At 39.6% G+C, this 18,247-nt stretch overlaps 1 protein-coding gene across 1 annotated transcript; it reads left to right on the top strand.

Moving 5' to 3' along the window:
* The first annotated feature begins 18 nt into the window (after positions 1–18).
* Positions 19–17,127, top strand: RAB22A (RAB22A, member RAS oncogene family). The gene is made up of 7 exons (XM_054644716.2): positions 19–159; positions 1,979–2,058; positions 4,212–4,293; positions 8,479–8,550; positions 8,686–8,792; positions 10,615–10,724; positions 12,071–17,127. The coding sequence occupies exons 1-7, from the start codon at positions 124–126 to the stop codon at positions 12,166–12,168; spliced, it is 585 nt and encodes a 194-aa protein (XP_054500691.1). The 5' UTR covers positions 19–123; the 3' UTR covers positions 12,169–17,127.
* The last annotated feature ends 1,120 nt before the right edge of the window (positions 17,128–18,247 follow it).

The following is an 18,247-nucleotide window of genomic DNA, read 5'->3' as shown; positions in this document are numbered from 1 at the left end:
CAGCCTGAGGAGGAGCGCGGTGTGCGGGTAACCGGGGCGGGCGGGGGGCGGCCGCCGCGGGGACGGCGATGATCGTGCTGGGCCGCGTCTCAGGCGCTCGCTGAAGACGCTGCCTGCCCGGCCATGGCTCTGAGGGAGCTGAAAGTTTGCCTTCTGGGGGTAAGTGCTGGGCGGCGGGAGGGATGGTGGGAGCGGAATGAGGGGCTGGCTGGAGAAGCTCAGTGGTGGCGGGGAGCCTCTTGTCAGAGCTCGGGAAGCCTCTGGTGATGGCGGAGAGCCTCTGTCAGGGGCTGGAGAGGCTCTGTGGCGATGGCGGAAAGCTTCTCTCAGAGCCTGGAGAGCCTCTGCCAGAGCCCGGAGAGGCGCCGAGCGCGGGGAGCTCTCCCCGGGCGCTGCCGGGCCCTCGCCCCGTCCCTCTGAGGGGACCGGGCGGACGCGCCTTCTCCTCTGCGAGGGAGGCGTCTGCCACGGGTCAATATCGCTCCTTTTCTGCCCTGTTCTCCTTTTTAAAAAAATAAGAGAGGAAGCATGACTATCCAATGCCTTTTTCCTTCTTCCTCCCAGGCCCTTTCGGGCTTGGAGTCCACAGAATAAATAGAAGCACCTGAAATCAAACTGGTGGGAGAGAGGGAGGGGCCTGAACTTATATTGTAGGAACATAGGCAGGAAGATCTTGCAGGTGGTGGAAGGAGGAGACGTGGAGCGAAGCGAAGCAGAAGTTTAAAAATTCGTAAGGGTATGAAGCTGCTTTTTGGCTTGGTTTGGTTGGAGAGCCCCACGGTGAACAGGTGGAGGTGTCACTGCCAGCATTGAAACCTTCTGTTCAGAGTTGTTTTCTGCTTTAAATGGCCACCTTGCCCTTCAGAGGGGAAGATTATGTGTTTGTGTGCCCTTCGTGTTGTGAAGGTATTTGGGGTAACTACTGTTTGTATTCACCTGGCCTGAGAAACCTTTTGCTACAGAAGAAAAGGGGAATAAGCACCCAGGAAAACTTGTCCTTGAATTCCCTGAGCCAGGAGCCACATCTGTGTTTCTCTTTTTAAGATTTGCTCTGATTAATGAGACTGCAAACTGTGTAAAATACAGAGCTATGTTAATGTGTTTTTTCTCAAGAGGAAAATAGCTTGGCAAGATGAACACAATCATGCATAGTGTACCCAAATTACTGCAATATTCAGGAGGTTTGAAAAAAAAAGCATGAATGATGTAAAACTTCATTTTCAGTGAAACAATTCCTCAGGGGTTTATTTCTTAAAGTTTTAATGACTCAGGAAATGCAAAGCAAAAAGTTTGTCTTCACATATCAAATAAAATACAATTTCAAATGTCCAGCTTCTACTGAGAAGAAGAGTTTAATTTCACTTCTAAATGTGACTTCTCTATATCTTTTGCTTTGTAACCGTGGAGTCGATGGTGCAAAGATATACAAAGAATTTTCATGGTTTGTTTCCTCTTTCACCATTTTTAGCACGTAGAGTTGCATTAGTAACGTGTTTCAGGTGTGTCACAGAAGAAATTTCAAGTCTTTCATTAAGCAGGGTGGGACAGCATTAGTCAGAGGTTGAATGCATGTGTCACCCTTGTATAATTTCATGTACTCCACTGGTCCTCTATCCTGGTAAGCTGTACTCAGTTGCTGTATGTTTTACTAAGAGTGGTCTTTTCCCACTGCTGTTCCATTGGAAGATGTGCATAGCTTTGTAAAAAAGCCCAAAGTTTGAGTCACAGTAAGTGTGAATGCAGATTTTTGTGGTTCTTCAAAAAAAATCTTAACAATTTTGTTTAGAGGACTGTAACTTGTAACAGACCTTTCATTTTCTACTAAATTAATGTAATACCTGAAGTGTTTCACAACTTCTCTGAGATTCTCTGCAGGAATGTGTTATTCACTGCAGTTTACTGAAGGATTTGAGGACAAAAGAATCATCTGTCTATAGTAATTAATACTGCTTTCAACTGTTTTCTGTTCTTTTCTTAGGACACCGGTGTGGGCAAATCAAGTATTGTGTGGAGATTTGTTGAAGATAGCTTTGATCCCAACATCAACCCAACAATAGGGTAAGAAAATAAATGAAGTAAATGTGATTTATGCAAGAATAAAATGAAATTACCTGAATAGATCACTTGGGAGTTCTTCGTGTGTGGCAGCTGAGTGTGGTAATAAACATAACTGCAGCCTTAATTAAGCTTGTGAGCTACCTCAGGACACATAGGAGGAGTGCTCTCAGCACTCCTGCAGCTTCCATTTTCATGTGTAAGGTCTGGACCCATTTTTGTATTGTTAGTCTAAGCTAACAATGAATAAATTACACTACAGATGCTTCTTTTAAAGGGACAGCATGCTTTTCTTGTGCACAACCCTTACATGTCAAATTCTAATTATTATGCAACTCCACGGTTTCTAATTCATTTTTTTAAAGGCTCAAGTACTGTAAGTCTCCTAGGTTTTGGAGGGTGGTTAACATACTAATTCAGGTAGGTCTCACCATTAATTAGTTAAAATGTTACACATTTGTAGGCAATGCACACACAAATCTAACTGATGAAACTGGTTTTGCAGTAAGTCTCATAGGTAAGGGGGATATTTGAAATTTGAGCCTCAGAGTAGCAACATTATTAATCTCAAATCTTTGAATGGATGGAAGGAAGAGCAAGCATCAGGAATTCTTGGAGTGGTTGGATCTTTTTCTTTTGCTGTTTTTTTTTTTGTTGTTGTTTTGTTTTGTTTTTTTGGGTTTTTTTTTTGCTTAGCAAGTGTCTTTTGGGCTGCTTTGATCAGAATAAATTTTTGGCTTATGGAACTTTGCTTGTTGCCAAGAAGTGTTTGGGAGTGTCAGTACAACTTCCTGTCTCAGGTGTGGTGTCCCACAGGCTCTGCTGCAGCTTCTACTAAAAAAGATCCTGCTGATAAAGATCAGCTGTGTCTCATCCTGTCCTTCTGAAAAATTGAGGTCTCTGTGATCTCTGTCTTTTCCCTTACATCCCCCCTTTTTTTTTGAGTGTAAATACTGACATTGAACTGCAAAATGTTCTGTACAAGCGTGCTTTTGTTTATGTTTCTCTGTTAACAGAGGTTATTAACAGAACTGAGAGCATTATAGCTGCTTGAAGTGACAGACTGAAAATCTATCTTTTACCAGCCTTAACAAAATCATTCACTGCTCTGAAGACTGGTTATTTTGGTAATTTGCTACATAAATGAATCAAAACTTGCCCAAATGCTGGGATTATGTGAAGCTCCAACAAGATACACAGTCCAAAAACTTAAAGTAAATTAACTTTTTTTATGCCTTGCTTTTAATTCCCAATTGAGAATTGTAGGTGGAGAGGACAAAGTAGGGATTAGAAGAGCTTTGAGCGTCTTGCAAAACTAAAGCTGAGAATGCCTCAACTTTATTCTCTGGGTCTTTGAGTTCATGAGATACAATCTTGTTTCCTGTCCTGTTTTCATTCCTCTTAGACTCAGCTGAGCAATCACACTTTGTTGTTGTCAATGGTCATTGCTCAATTCCTGCCACGGGCAGCTGCAGAAGCCTTGTCCCAATTCTGCAGCTTTCCTCCCCTCAGGATGCTGAGGGCAGATTTAACCAGCATACACTTCCAGGTGCTGCAGAATATTCATTAGAGCACCAAAAAGGAATATCAAACAAGTTATAGTGTCTACTTGGCTGGGAAAAGCAGCTGGAAAATTTAATATCAAAACAAACATTATTCCTACTAAAAGTCATCAAGGATAACTCCAATTTGGAGGGTTTTGTTCAGCCAATTGTCAGAGGATTTTGAGAAGCATTTAGCCTCTTGTCAGGTACCACTGGGGATGGTTTAGTTGTGATGTGAATTACAGAAACACAACTTTTCACTTCAAATTGACTGTACAGGGATGTTTTGGTTTATAGAACCAGTAAGATAAATTCAGTGAGAATCTATGATTTAGGAAACTGTTTCCATATTGACCAGAAAATTCAGATTTGATGCATAATTTGCAGCAGTCTTAAAGGAAGTGAAAGTCTCTGCTGTGCTTTACAAGAATATCCTATCACTTTGGTTTTCTTCACTCATTGCAGAAATACATCAGCTAATTAATGGTGTTGAAATGCAATTAGGCTCACTTTTAGTGGAATGTGGACCTTCTTGAAAGCTCATGGTGGTAATGAGTGTTCTAAGGATGTTTTTATATTCTCAAAATGCATGAACTCTGTGGTTTTTTTCAGAGCCTCATTTATGACCAAGACTGTACAGTATCAAAATGAGCTGCATAAATTCCTGATTTGGGATACAGCTGGACAGGAGCGGGTGAGTAAAGTCAGCATCTGTGGAGAGAGTTTGGGCCAGGGCTTGGGTTGTTTCCAACTCTGCCCCTGGAAATCACAAAGTGATCTGGTTTTACAAACATGTATTACAACACTTGTTTCTGTGCAGATTCCTATCAAGATGTGGGTGCTGTAGATATGTTTTTATTTCTCATTGTCATGATTTAAGTGTAAAGGTAAGGAAGATTACCTAAGAGGAGTTTATGGAGCAGTAGTCTGGGTTTAGATTCACTGAAGGGGAATGGTCTTTCCACAGAAGACAAGGCTGGTGTGGGGGAAGCCAGCAGCTCTCTCTAGTACCATTTCTAGCTGAGTTTTAAACCTTTAACTGCAATATTTGCAGTCAGTGCAGCAGCACAAGAATCAAAGTGAGATAAATTACCATGTTTCATAGTACAAGTAAGGCCTTGATTCTGGAAAAATACACAACTGCTGACACATTCTTGTTAGGGTTGTAAATGTGAGTAGGATGTAGAGTTAGGTTTTCCAGAGCAGTTTCAAGCAGTGTTACAGGTGATAACTACTCTTTTATTCTTCTGTAAAGTTTTACTAATCAAATCTGATGGTGTTAGAAGCTGTGTCAAATCTCTTTTGAAATTTAAGTTTTAATTTGGTAGTTTGGGGTTTTGATCTCTGCAGCATTCATAGTTCTGAGGAAAGGCAACAAAAGCTTTGAAGAAAATGACTAATCAAATGAAATCCCAGCTAATTAATTTGCATTATTTTCATTTGGAACTAAGAGGAAGACTTTTCCAGGGAGCTTGCTTGCTTATGGATTACTAGTAAGACTGGTAGAAATTACAGTAGCTGCATTAACAGTGCTTTTTCTTGCTTTGGCTGCAAGTGAACTACTGGCAGCTGTGCATTACTCAAGATGAGTTTATTTGGGATGTGAGGTAACTGTGATAAAGGTTGGCTTATAACTTCAGGATAACAATTGGCAAAGACAGCTGTACTGCTTTTCAGGATTGGCTTGAGAAACAACCCAAACAAAAAAACAAACAAACCAACAAAACAACCCTCCCAATAATAACAAACAAAACAAACACTTTGTAAAGCCTCAGTCATCCCTATCCATAGGGACTTGACCTTTAGGAATCCTGGTGGAACTGAGCTGCCAGCCCTCTGGCTTGATAACAGCCTAGGAAGAACTCAAGTGTATTTGTATTGTGATTTAGTGCTGTCAATTTTGAATGACAATTTATTTCCTTCCAACAGCACCATATAAAGCAAAGTGAAGTTGTCAGGGATGTTTCCCAGGAATATGTCCAATAGTATCTGTGTTATCAAAAATATCCTGAGCCCTTCCATTGCCAGCAGTCAGTCAGCATTTGCTGTAAATAGTTTGTCTTAAGTGAACCTCATAGCCCATTCTGGAATGTTATTGCTGCAAAGTGATATTCTGAGAGGTAGAGTATGAATTTTTAGAGGTTGGTTCTCTTAAATGAAAAGCTTTATAAACGTGCCTGCCACTATTTGGCAGGAAGCATCCATTATGTTTTAGCATTCCATCCTGTTCACTTGAACTGTGCAAGCAATGGGAGGACCCTGTAATTTGCCTTCAGCACATCTAATCTGAGGAAGCATCTCTGTACATGGCCAGCATGTTCCTGGTCTATTTTTGGACTCTCAGTGATACCTCTTTAATTCTCTTCCATACAAGTTGCTTGATATCTTTATTGAATCAAAAAAGGAAAGGTGTCTTTACAGGACTCAGAGCCAGGAGCTGTGATACCTGTGAAGTTTGTAGTCCATATCTGAGAGAAGTCAGAGCAGGAGCTGTGATACCTGTGAAGTTTGTATTCCATATCTGAGAGAAGTCAGAGCAGGAGCTGTGATACCTGTGAAGTTTATATTCCATATCTGAGAGAAGTCAGAGCAGGAGCTGTGATACCTGTGAATTTTATATTCCATATCTGAGAGAAGTCAGAGCAGGAGCTGTGATACCTGTGAAGTTTATAGTCCATATCTGAGAGAAGTCAGAGCAGGAGCTGTGATACCTGTGAAGTTTATATTCCATATCTGAGAGAAGTCACTTGAGACTCCAGTATAACCAAGGAAGTCAGTGAAATGTGAGCAGGGATGTTTACTCTGAAATGATTCAGTATCTTCACAAAGGTTCCTTTCTCCAGAGCAGGACAGCACTGTCACTGCTGTCACAAATGGGCTGTACACCTGCCTGGCCCTGAAATCTGTAGCACAGTTTTCTGGTCATGCAACATATCTGCCAATGAATTATGGAAGGGATTCCCTCTGTGGAATAGATCTGGAATACTAAAAATGTCCACACCATTCTTGGAACTGAAATGTCTCTGCTGAGCTGTGGTGTGGAATGCATGGAATTCACAGTCCTGGCTCCTTGAGGAGTGTTTGCTGTTTCCCATTTCAAAAGCCCAGCTGCAAATGGTGCTGCACTGCACTGGGCACCCCCTTGCTCTCAGTGCTTTGGGGTGGCTGGACAGCCTTGTTCCAGAGCTGGAAATGTGCACCAAGTCATTCACACACCTCATTTACACACATACCTTATTTCTTCTCTCATTTCTTCTGCACTGAGTTCAATTGATAGGAGGTGACTTACAGTAATTAGGATTTTTGCCTTCTTACCTAACAGTTTTGAGTTTCCCTGCATAGTTACATTATGCATAATTACATTAATAATTCTCTCAAAACACAAATTGGAGGCTGGGGGGCAAGCTGAAGTCTTTGGAAAAATTGCAAAAGGAAAATCCAGTGTTTCTGGTAACATCTGTTTTGTTAATATATTTTATCTGCTGACTGCTCTTAGGTGGAAAAAAGTATCTAAGTGTTAGCAGTCAGGAAATGAGAGTAATACAAAATCAGCAAGTGAAAGTTGGTTTGTTCCCAATGTAAATAGTGAATAATCAAAAAGCCAGGTTGCAACCAGTCCAAGTGGTGGTTTACCAAATATGTTTCCCTTTATATTTTAGTACTTAGAAGGAAGAGAGGGATTATGTCCCAATGTGAACTGAATGCCTGCCCATGTTTCCCTTTCCCACTATTAAATATTTTTATATTCTGAACTTTGCATTCAAAATCCTATTTTCAAAACAGAATTTGAGAGCCAAATGTAAATGGTCTGGAATTCTGCTTTATAGCAAGATTTTTATGATTTATTATATTGCTCTCAGTTGAACTGTACTAAGCAAAAGGAAATTGGTATTTTATTAGAAATGAATAAGCCTTTATGAAAAACTGTATCCAATTCATTATTTTTACCCTGAGTAATAAGATGCACAAAAGCTCTAAATCATAATGCTTACATGAAACCAATACATGCAGTTTACTCTGCACTTTGAAGGAGAGTTCTGGTTGCTAGATCAGTTGTCTTGGCTTTTTTAAAGTTGGCAGAATATCCCACTGTTCTTAAGAATGCTTCATGGAGATTTTTGATGCAACTTGATTGTTTATCACTTTTTTTAGCACTGGATTCATAAGGTTCTGTCCACTCAAAAGTACAGCCCTACAAAGCAAACAGACCTGCTGTAGATTTAATTCTGAAAATCACAAGAAAGCAGCCTTTTATCTGGTGTGTTCCTTAAAGCTCTATTTGCAACAGGGCAGATAGTTTTGTGGGCTTTTGCAGTTTTTTGGTTTAAACATGCTTCTAAATTTGAGGGGAAAACTGAAGCAAAATCTCTAAAGCCATAAGTTAGATTCTGAAGAAATCAACATTTCTAGCATTTAAGACTGGTAATTGATCCATGGGGCTAGAAGTTGATAGCAATTTCTGAACATTTCAGATCAAAATTAATATATGCTAGGTTTCTTAACATTTTTGTCTTAGTCAAAGTTGACCTTGCTTCTCCCTGCATTTTTGCCCTTGTTTGGTGTTTAAAGTCGAGCACATGCATGTTTGTGTAGACAGTCTGTAAAGGGAGAGGTTCTAATCTAGGCAAAATAAGATCAAGTTTGTCTTGCTGCTGTTTGCAGCAGGTGCTGCTGAGCCCCCACGATTTATTGCCTGTCCTCAGGAGAACAATGCCTTCCTGGGAGATCATGTGTTCTACTGCACAGACTGTGGTGACTGTAAAGGAGAGCTTTGCACTGCTGTCATCTTGGTTTTCCCTTTTTTCAATATAATGCTAATGGTGGTGAGGCTCTGGAGGTCACAGGAAGATCAGGTTTATGTTTGCTGTCTTTTTTCCAGTTCCGTGCTTTAGCCCCGATGTATTACCGAGGGTCAGCAGCAGCCATTATAGTGTATGACATCACAAAAGAGGTAAGAAACCTGATCTTGACCCAGCATTACAATTTCTGGGGTTTTTTATTTGTGTCATGGGCCAGTTCTGACTCTTAATTTCTTAATTCCTTCCGTCTTCTTTTTTTCTTTTTTTTTTTTTCCCCCCCACATTAGGAAACTTTCTCAACGTTAAAGAACTGGGTTAAAGAGCTTCGCCAGCATGGACCTCCCAACATTGTTGTAGCTATTGCAGGAAATAAGTGTGACCTTAATGATGTCAGGTAAATAACTGCTGTCAATTTTGAGGGTTTTCCTTAAGCCCTAGCATTAAATATTTTAATATTTTAGAGCAGCTGAAAGGTATAGAACAATTTAAGCTGTTCTGCTGTAGTGTTGTAGTTTCACAAGGGATTTGAGCTGTTTCTGCTCTCAGAGGACATGGGGTTTGAGCTGCTTGTGCTGTCAGAAGATGTGGTTAGTCTGCCCTTGGATGGTCTCACCCACTTCCTCCCCTGTGCTGGTGTGAGTACATGTGTGATTGGGCAGTAAATTGGGCTGTAAAATAGATCCAGATTAAAACTAACCCTTAAAAAAAAAAAAGAAAACTGATCCAAGTATATTTATCTTTCTCACACCATGAACACTTGCTGGCATAATGGTGTGGGGATAGCAGAGTTAGGAATGAGCAGTTTACAGGGAGACAGGATTACCTTTTCTGGTGGCACTGCCAAGTTACACAAACCTAAACTGCCTGTGAAGCTATAGTGTAATAGAAGCTGTTTACCTCACTTTACAAGAAGTGCCCCTGTCAGTCTGTAGCACCTCATTTTGTTAGGAAAAACACCAAGCCTGTTGGAAAGCATTGTGTAGGTTTTTCTAACTTGCTTGTTCAGGTGCCTTCCTTCCCTGCTTAAATATTGGGGTGGAATTGGCTGTGGCCAAAATAGTTGCAGGGAGCGGGAAAAGCTCTTGAGAAACTTTATGAAGAGCCAAACTTTCAGGAAGGCATGTACTAAAAACAAAAGAAGGCCTTTTTTATTGATGTCCTGGTTAAATAAGCCAAAATTCAGAAGGAAGGTGTGTGTAAACTTCTTGGGTTTAGGTTTTGCTGGAAAAGGCACCACAGCTGGTGTCTCAAAGGAGACAGCTGGTTATATGTTTAAAGAACCACTGCAAAGGTTGCTCTGAGTATGGTTTTACAAATTGTTAATACCTAGAAGTTATCTTGTGAGCTCTAATAACTTTCATGAGAAGTAGCATGTCTTTTGAAGGAAATAGAGTGTAAAATTCTTTAAAACAGAATTCACATCTCACATGCTCAGCTGGCATCATAAGTGCAAACATTGCTCTTCAAGCTAATGAGGAAGGTTCCTTGTACTTTAATCAGAAGCAATAATTGAGTCACTGCTCAAAGTCCATGCTCTTGATATCCTAAAGTCCCTCATTACTGGAAGTAGCCTGTGTGTTGTAGAAATTGTACATGAAGTGATACAATGTAAAGTCCAGAGTTCCTTACAGCTACTGGGGTTTGTATTTTTTATTTTGTTTCAGGAAATATACAAAACCCTCAACTTGCCTACTTTGGGGTGCAGAATAACTTGTACACCTGTGTGCTCAGTATAAAAATATTCCTTTTTTATAGCTCCATATTCATGCAAAGTAAATGCTGTGCTGATGATTTGTGCAGTGTTGGGAGATTCTTTGGTTTGGTAAACAGTCATAAGACATGCACAGCATGATTGGAAATAATGCTTTAGGATCTTCTTAGGACATATAAAGCTGGTGGGGTGAATGTCACAGCAGAAGGATTGATTGCAGGCTAAGCTTAGAGCACTCCAGACAAAATCACTGCAGTGTTGTCAGATGGATGAAGGCCTTGGGTAGTTCATGACTGTGCTCATACTTCAAGGCAGGGAGACAGCACAGAGTAAAGAATGAGCATCAGCTTCAGCATGAAGGGAGCACTGTGATGCTAAACAGGTAAAATATTCATTATAGGAGACACTTAAAAACTTTATCTGTCCCTTAAGGTTTTGAGTAATGGGGTTCTTTTGCATTCATGAATTTCTCTTTGTTTTTTTGTCGGTTTTTTTTTTTCCCCAGAGAAGTCATGGAAAAAGATGCTAAAGACTATGCAGATTCCATTCATGCAATATTTGTAGAGACAAGTGCGAAAAATGCAATAAACATTAATGAACTCTTTATAGAAATTAGTAAGTATTTAAAATGTTTAATTAGTAAGTATTTAAACTACTTTCTTCTGCGAAAAACTTGAGTAGAAATTTGATTTCTGTATTACTTTTTGTGCTGTTCGGGTGAAAATTTACGGACTTTATACTAAAGTCGTTACAATCTGACATGACTAAAAGCTGCAAAATGAGCTGCATGAATTTCTGGTCACCAAATGACCTCTAAATATTCCTTCTAGGGGTTTTCAGCATACTGTGATGCTGCTGGATAAATAGCAGGCTGGGTACTCCTGTCAGAAGTCAGTGTCTTCTTACCATGTCTGTTATTGAATGTTCCAATTAGTACTTCCAAGGTTATGGAGGAGGAAGGAAATGGCATGAGGACGATCCAGACTTTATATATCTGAGACAAGGAATTAAGTTCTCATTCTTAGTGCTTGTACTTAGGCTAAGAAAATGTGTTTTTAAAAATATAAAAATTCATAAATGCCAGATTACTGCATGGGGAATAGCAACTACTGTATGTAAATTTTCCTCAAGTATGTTTGTAGTACCTTGGGGGTTTTTTATATTAAATTGCAAATCTTTTCTGTCCCATTTGTGGTGAGGACAACAATGATACTTTTTATATGTGTGAATAAAAAGACACTATTCCATAGTGAATTCTATGCAATACTGTTTGGAGGATATGTATCAAGTAGCAGCACCAATGTTCAGGTGTGTCAGCCTGTTTGTGAAAACTACAGAAACATCAGACTTCAGAAAAAAAAGAGGGTCTATAGAAGCAGCTGAATATATTGAAGCTGATGTAAAAACTATGTGCTGTAGATTAGCCTCCTGATTTATTGACTTAATAGTTGCTCTCTAAAATTGATCTTGAATAAATTATGGGGGGAAAAAAATCATAAATCCTCCTCAGAAGAGAATGCTCAACCAGGAACAGTCCATTTTAAAGACTGATGAGATGAGTAAAGCAGCTCTCTCTACAAGCACTCCTTTGTTAAGCCTGATGCAGGTAATCTGTGGAAATCCAGGTCAAGATGGTTGTTCTCAAGCTATTCCAGATGGTATTGCATCCTGCAAAGTATTCTCCAAGTGCTTTTACAGCTTAGCTGGCCAGGTCTAGATGAATCTGAAGTGTAACTGCTGCTAAATTGACTTCAAACTGCCTCTGCTGTCCTTTTGTGCAGCCATCCCTCTTACAGACATAACACAGACTGTTGCTGCCATCCTGCTGGGCAGGAATGTCATCCCTGGTGACCTACAGCTAATTGAAGGCACATTTTTGTATACAGAGCATACACCAGATGCTTAGAACCAGTTTCAAGTCTAACATTTCCTATATATTTCTTTTTCCTGCCTCCTCGTAGGTCGCAGAATTCCATCCACTGACACCAACCCCGCCTCCAGTGGGAAGGGCTTCAAGCTTCGACGCCAGCCATCGGTGACAAAGCGCAGCTGCTGTTGACTGACCCCTCAGAAAGTCAAACTTTATATACAGTAGGTGGTCTTGGAAGTTAATAGTTCATGTTGGGTTTATATATCAGTCTTAGATCTTTATCTGCTGGTGTTCAGACACCCGAGGTCCCCAAGAAGGGGCCGGCTCCTCGGATGCCTGCGCGCGCAGAAAGGACTGCAGCGGTCAGGGCAGCCTGCTGGCTTCCACGGCGTGCGGTGTCCCCTGCCTCAAAGGGATCCATCATCACTTCTTTGGCCTTGCTTGATTGGAAGGTGACTACGTGGATGGTAGAACTGAAATGTTTTCGTAGTTTTGTAAACAAGGTTTTGGGAGGTTTTTTTGTAAAAAGGGAAATGAGCACTTTTGTGGGAGATTGGGTTAGGAGGAGTCTGGAAGTTAGATGTCATTTCTTCCTTTTCTTCAGTGAGCCTTATTTTAAATTTTGGTGTAGCTACTCCAAAGTATGATGGGACAGTTGATGTGAGATGGCTACAGAATAAGCAACTGAAGACAAATAGTAGGCAAATCAGTCCATCCAGTCCCCAAATCCCATTTGCACTTTTTATTTAAGGATGATCTGCACTGGGGGTGGGGACACAAGCAACAGATCTTAAACCACAGACAATCTTCTTTTTCATGCTGACTGTAATCACTTTAAGGCAAACTGGTATGCTTATAGGCATCTTTTTGTTGTTACGAGTTTTTTTAATATTAAGGTATTGGTTAAAGAAAATTACTCACAGGTCTGACTAAATGAAGTGGTTACTGACTAAAAAGAGATGCTGTAAACAGATGCTGCCAGTGGTTCTGATAAGACCTACAAGGTTTTGGGGAAAGCTTTTAATTGCTTGGCATGTGTAAAGTGTTCATATTATATTTATGAGACCAGTGTTTAAAGTGTTATAAATTATGTAAAAACAGTAAAAAATAATAGAGTCTTCTACACTCCTTCCATTCCACACCTAGGGATAAACTCTTGAGGAATCTCCATCAGGGGTTTTTTTTCCTGCATTTTAGGTATTGTCACTGTGAGTTCATCCAGAAGCAGATGAAATTCTTTCTCTTTCAATGACATTTGAAAGGGCCAATAAAACATCCTGGTGGGGCAGCACAAGGCCTGTCTGTTGAACAAACTTTCATCTGGGGTGCACCCAGTCTTTCCTATTTTAGGCACAAAAATACACATAGGAAGTAACCTTAAGACATGTGGTAATGTAGATCATTACCTCTTGCTTCCTGGGGTTTTTCATCTGTGAGGGTTTTTAGCAAATCAGTGTTTAGCTTATTCTGTATGGGTTTTAGTAGGCTTTCAATTAAACTATAGGTTGACCATACCTGTTTATGCTATTTTATTTATTTTTACTTTTTTGTTTCTTACCAGCACTAGTGAGAAACTTTTATACTTTTGAAGAAAAAGAGCTTAATAGACTTGAGTATATACTAAAATATGCTGGTTAGCTTTAGTATCCAACTGAGCTCATGATGATGCTTATTCTTTTTTTTAATCTGGTTTTCTATCATCTCAAGTATTTTCTCTGAAGGAAGTGTAGGAAAATTTGTAAGAAATTAAAGGACTTGTACTTCAGATTCATTTGTGTTTTACTGAAAATTCTTGGAGAGCTGGAGCAGAACAGGCAAACTGGTACATTGAGGTTTTTGGGCAGGTCAATGAATTTAATGATATTTGGTGACTACATTTTTGTCATGCCTTTTCCTTACCCTGCCCACCTTGCCAGTTCTGCCTTCTTTGCCATAGTCCCACAGGCTCCATGCTTCCAGAGAGCCCAAGAAATCCAACTCCATGGGTGTGCACCCTACTCTTTCTGCAGTTCTGATCTGGAATTGCAGCAGGTGAAGTGTAACAGCCAGTGTTCCAGATTGTCCAAACTGCCAGCCCTGGAGTGAGGCTGCTGCTTAATATTTGCCTGTTTAAAAAGACAGACAGTTGATGTAAGTTCCTCTGAGTCCACATAAGTGTTTATTGATCACTGGCCCTGCTGAATGCTGGAATGCAATCTTCCCTGCATGAGATGCACATGCTCATTGTTTCATTTTTGGTAGAGAAAAGTGGTTTCTTTTGTATTAATAATTTGTTAGGTCAGCTGCTTTGATCTTGCACTAGGCTTGCTGGAATTGATTATATTTTCTCCTAGCATAGCTTCTCTATTTGGAGATGCATTGGTATTGGAGTGTTTGGAGTGCAGATTATCAACCATTCCAGCTAAATTTTTAATAGCTTTTTTCCTGGTAAGAAGCTGTTCAAAAAGCTCAGGATTAAAGTTTTATTCCACCATGTCTTTCTGTCTAATGAGTGGAGCTCATCAGAGACTCAACTTTCAGATACTGTCAAAGGGAATTACACAATCTCAGAATGGTTCAGGTTGAAAGGGACCACAGTGAATAATCTGGTTCAACCTCCCTGCTCAAGCAGGGTCATTCCAGAGCACATTGCACAGATTAATTTCTGCAGAACATGTTTGAAATGGCAAAGTGTCATGTATGTAAAAATGTAATGAGGTGTATGTTATATCATTGATCAGAGCATTTTTAGCTGAAAAAATATGACTAGTGCAACTTCTAAACACCACCAGTTCTTTCTCATGAAAGTTATAGAGTTGAACAAAAATTAAATTTGATAAATATTACATTCTTAAGCTTTGGAGCAACTTGAATGTGCTCTCCAGGTTTTGGAAGGTATCTTTATCTGACCCTCTCTTGAAACAGGTTCTCAATCTGTGCTGCAGGTAGTTTTGTAGGATATTTTATATACATGCTGAAAACTGCTATGTCAAGTACCCAACTAGGTGAAATTTGGAAGCTGACATTTAGTAATCATACTACTGAAAATTGTTACAGGTGCTTTGAAAAGTTCTAAGACAATTCTAACAACTTTTGCTGTTACTGTGAAGGTAAAGCCTTTATTTTAGGTCCAACAAATCACTGCACTCCAGATCCCTGCTGCCATCAGTGAGACCCTTCCTTTAGTGCTGCAGGATCAGACAGTTAATGGTTTAGAGGATGTTTTATGCAGACTGGAGTCTTTGATGTGTTGCTTTACATTTAATGCTACCAGCCTGCTCAAGAAGGATTATTTACTTGCTTGGGAAGAGGGTAAGAGGAGAGGAGACAAGACCTACTTATTGATTTGGAAGTCTAATCCCTTAACCTGGTTGAGGGAGAGCTACAATCTTGGTTAGAGCTTCATTTTAATTATCAAAAAGGAATTCACGGTGAAAATCTTGAATGGTTTAAAAGTTGGCCTCAGCAAGATTTTTTTTCTTACACTGTTAAGGTTAAATTATTCCTTCACATTAGTGTTTAGTTCCAGTAGAACACATTACTAGTTGGAAAAGGAAGCTTTAGCAGTGATGTTTGAATTACTTGCTTGTGAAACAGTCTTTAGTGTGTGTTAAGGATGGTGTAGGCTATTTGTGGTGAGCTGTGTCAGCAATCTGCACAGGACTGGATGATTTACAGGACAGGAGCTGTCAGAGCAGTGGAGCTGCTCACTCTGCAGTGAACCTCACTCAGCAGCAATAGCCACAGACAAACAGGGCAAAATCATCTCCAAAACAAGGAGAACCTGCATAATTCACTGGCCTCAACTTCTACACTGCCTGCTCATTTTGTAAAAAGGCTTCATGTATCTCTCCTGAATACTTACAGCCTCTAAGAGTGGCTTTTTGATTCATAGTTGAGAGAAAAGGACAAACTTTCTTAACTTTTCTAGCAGGAAGTCATTGTACAGCCACCTGAGATGGTTTGTACATCACAAGTCAGTTACTCAAAGCAGAAGAATTGTATACTTGGAATTAAGTCTCTAAAAATCTGCAAAAAATTCCCTAAAGAAAACTGTTGGTGTTTGATGTTCAGATCCCATCTCTGGTAATAGATCACAGCCTAGTGATGGTAGGTCACAGAAGATTTACAGAACTATGATGATGGTGTGAATTACCAATGTAAGATGGAAATACAGATTCTAGTATTAAAATAGTCATGTTAGCTTTCCTTTGAGTCATATGGCTCCAGCTTGTCAAAAGGAATATACCTGAAAATACATATTTTTCTATCATACAAAAATTCAGGTGCCAAAACCTCATTCCCTAAAATTATTTTAGGCCTTCTGACACTAATGTTTGTTTCTGAAAAATCCCTTCTGATATTCTGGATGTCTCAAAAGTCTGAGTGCAAATCACTTCTTGCTCAGCTACTGTCAAAAATGCACAACTTGGAAAAAATTGAACAAGAATGACCAGACTTTATCCCTAAAATGTCACAGATATAAATCTTTCAATGATATAAGACTATCCTGAAATCCAAAAATACTGACGAGCTTAGCCTTTGACTTGTCAAAATGTTCTTAGGGTCAGCTTTTTCCTCCTTCCCCCCCCTCCATTTCCTCTCACCCCACCCAACCCTGAATTTTTAACATAGTGTTGTCAGAGTCTACATGCCATAAAGAGCTATTCAGAAATACCTAGAAATGTTCTAATGGCTGAGAGTTACTTGGTGCTCCCTATTTTACATGAAGAATCAAGGCAGTAGGATGAGTTTGCTCACTGTTGAATTAAGACTTCTAAGAAGAAACAATTTTACTGTTCCTGTTACATCAACCTGCAAATTGATGTTCCTAAATTTTTGCTTAAACACTAAGTATAAATTTTATTTAAAGAGCTAATTACTTTTGTAAAGATTTTCTTTTAAGAAGGTTGGGATTTGCTTTGCTTGGCTTCTGTTGATGTTTTCACATAAGTGTTGTTGAACAAACCAACTTTTTCAAATGTTGAAGGACACAGACCACTCTTCTGTCATGCTCTTCATCACTGTGGGTGTGATACTCCATCCAGTTGTTGCACTTGAATATTCTGTAACTCTGACACCTTGATAGACTCACTGCTACTATCTTGCCTCACTTTTACTCATGTTACAGTATGTATTTCCTATTAAATCCATTATGTTTTCTTGGCACTTTGTTCTTTGTTTCCTTATGGGATTTAGACAAGGATAGGTGGTGAGTGTCTCTTTTGCCACAAAGTTCTAGAAGTATCTGTCACAGCAGCAAATATTTGTAAGCAAAAGGGTAATTCATTAGCACAGCCTCATGAAACTGTCACAGCAGCTGAGACCTGTGCCATGACTGTGTTTTACCACATAATGAAGGCTCAAAGCACATTTACTTGGAGGAGCAACTTATTGTAAGCCTCTGTTCCACTCTTCTGTATTTTAACTTTCTTTCTTTACTTCCTCTTTCTGAAATTGTGTATCCAACACTGACACTGTGATGGTGAGTTAATTGATTAAGGCACAGAAATGGATTGCATTTCTGTAGCTAAGACTTCTGGCAATCTTCCCACTTGTACCCCCCACACTGAGGACAATGAAGAAAAAGAGGTTTTTTTCTGAATGAGAAATTGCATTTGAGTGTTCAGGACACAAAACCTGATATGCATAGAGCTCTTGCAGTATAGTAAATGTTTGCCTGTAAAATGTGTAAAGGTTAACCTTTGTGTCAGCAATTCCTGTCACTCATAACAACATTCTGCCTTTTCATTCTAGGATGGGTTAACCTGTTCCAAGGGTTGAAAGGTCTGTGCCTTCTTACTCTATTGTCTCTTACTAAAACCAACTTAAGCCGCTCAAAGTTACAGAGCATTTGCAGCACTGTAAACTGCACAAATCCCCACCCATTGCTTCACTGCATGAAGTGTAGTCAGATTACTAGTGATGAAATATTGTAGTGATGAATTCCCAAGCTTATGAATGTTTTGAGACTTTTTTTAGTCTTCTCTTGGGCTGGTCCTGAGAGCGTGTACAGGTTTGTCTGTATTGTTGGTTTGTAGAGGCTAATGAGGAAAACCAGGCTTTTGTTCTCTCTTTTTTGTTTGAGTCCTTACACTCCCATATAGTGCATAGAATGCAAATAAAGAAATGTTGATTTGACATAATGTAAACAGCCTTTTCAGCCTAAGCATTCATAATAAACTTTTATAGTGTAATAACATGCTAAATCACTACCAGTCTGATGTATTGTGCAAAAAAAAAAAGGTGTAAACATTTTATTAATAAAATGCTTTGTTTATAAATATGC

This window comes from Agelaius phoeniceus, chromosome 17 (assembly GCF_051311805.1).
Source record: "Agelaius phoeniceus isolate bAgePho1 chromosome 17, bAgePho1.hap1, whole genome shotgun sequence".
In the NCBI taxonomy this organism is placed as follows: Eukaryota; Metazoa; Chordata; class Aves; order Passeriformes; family Icteridae; genus Agelaius; species Agelaius phoeniceus.
The sequence above is the reverse complement of the archived record's forward strand: the minus strand, read 5'-3'. Positions and strand labels throughout refer to the sequence as shown.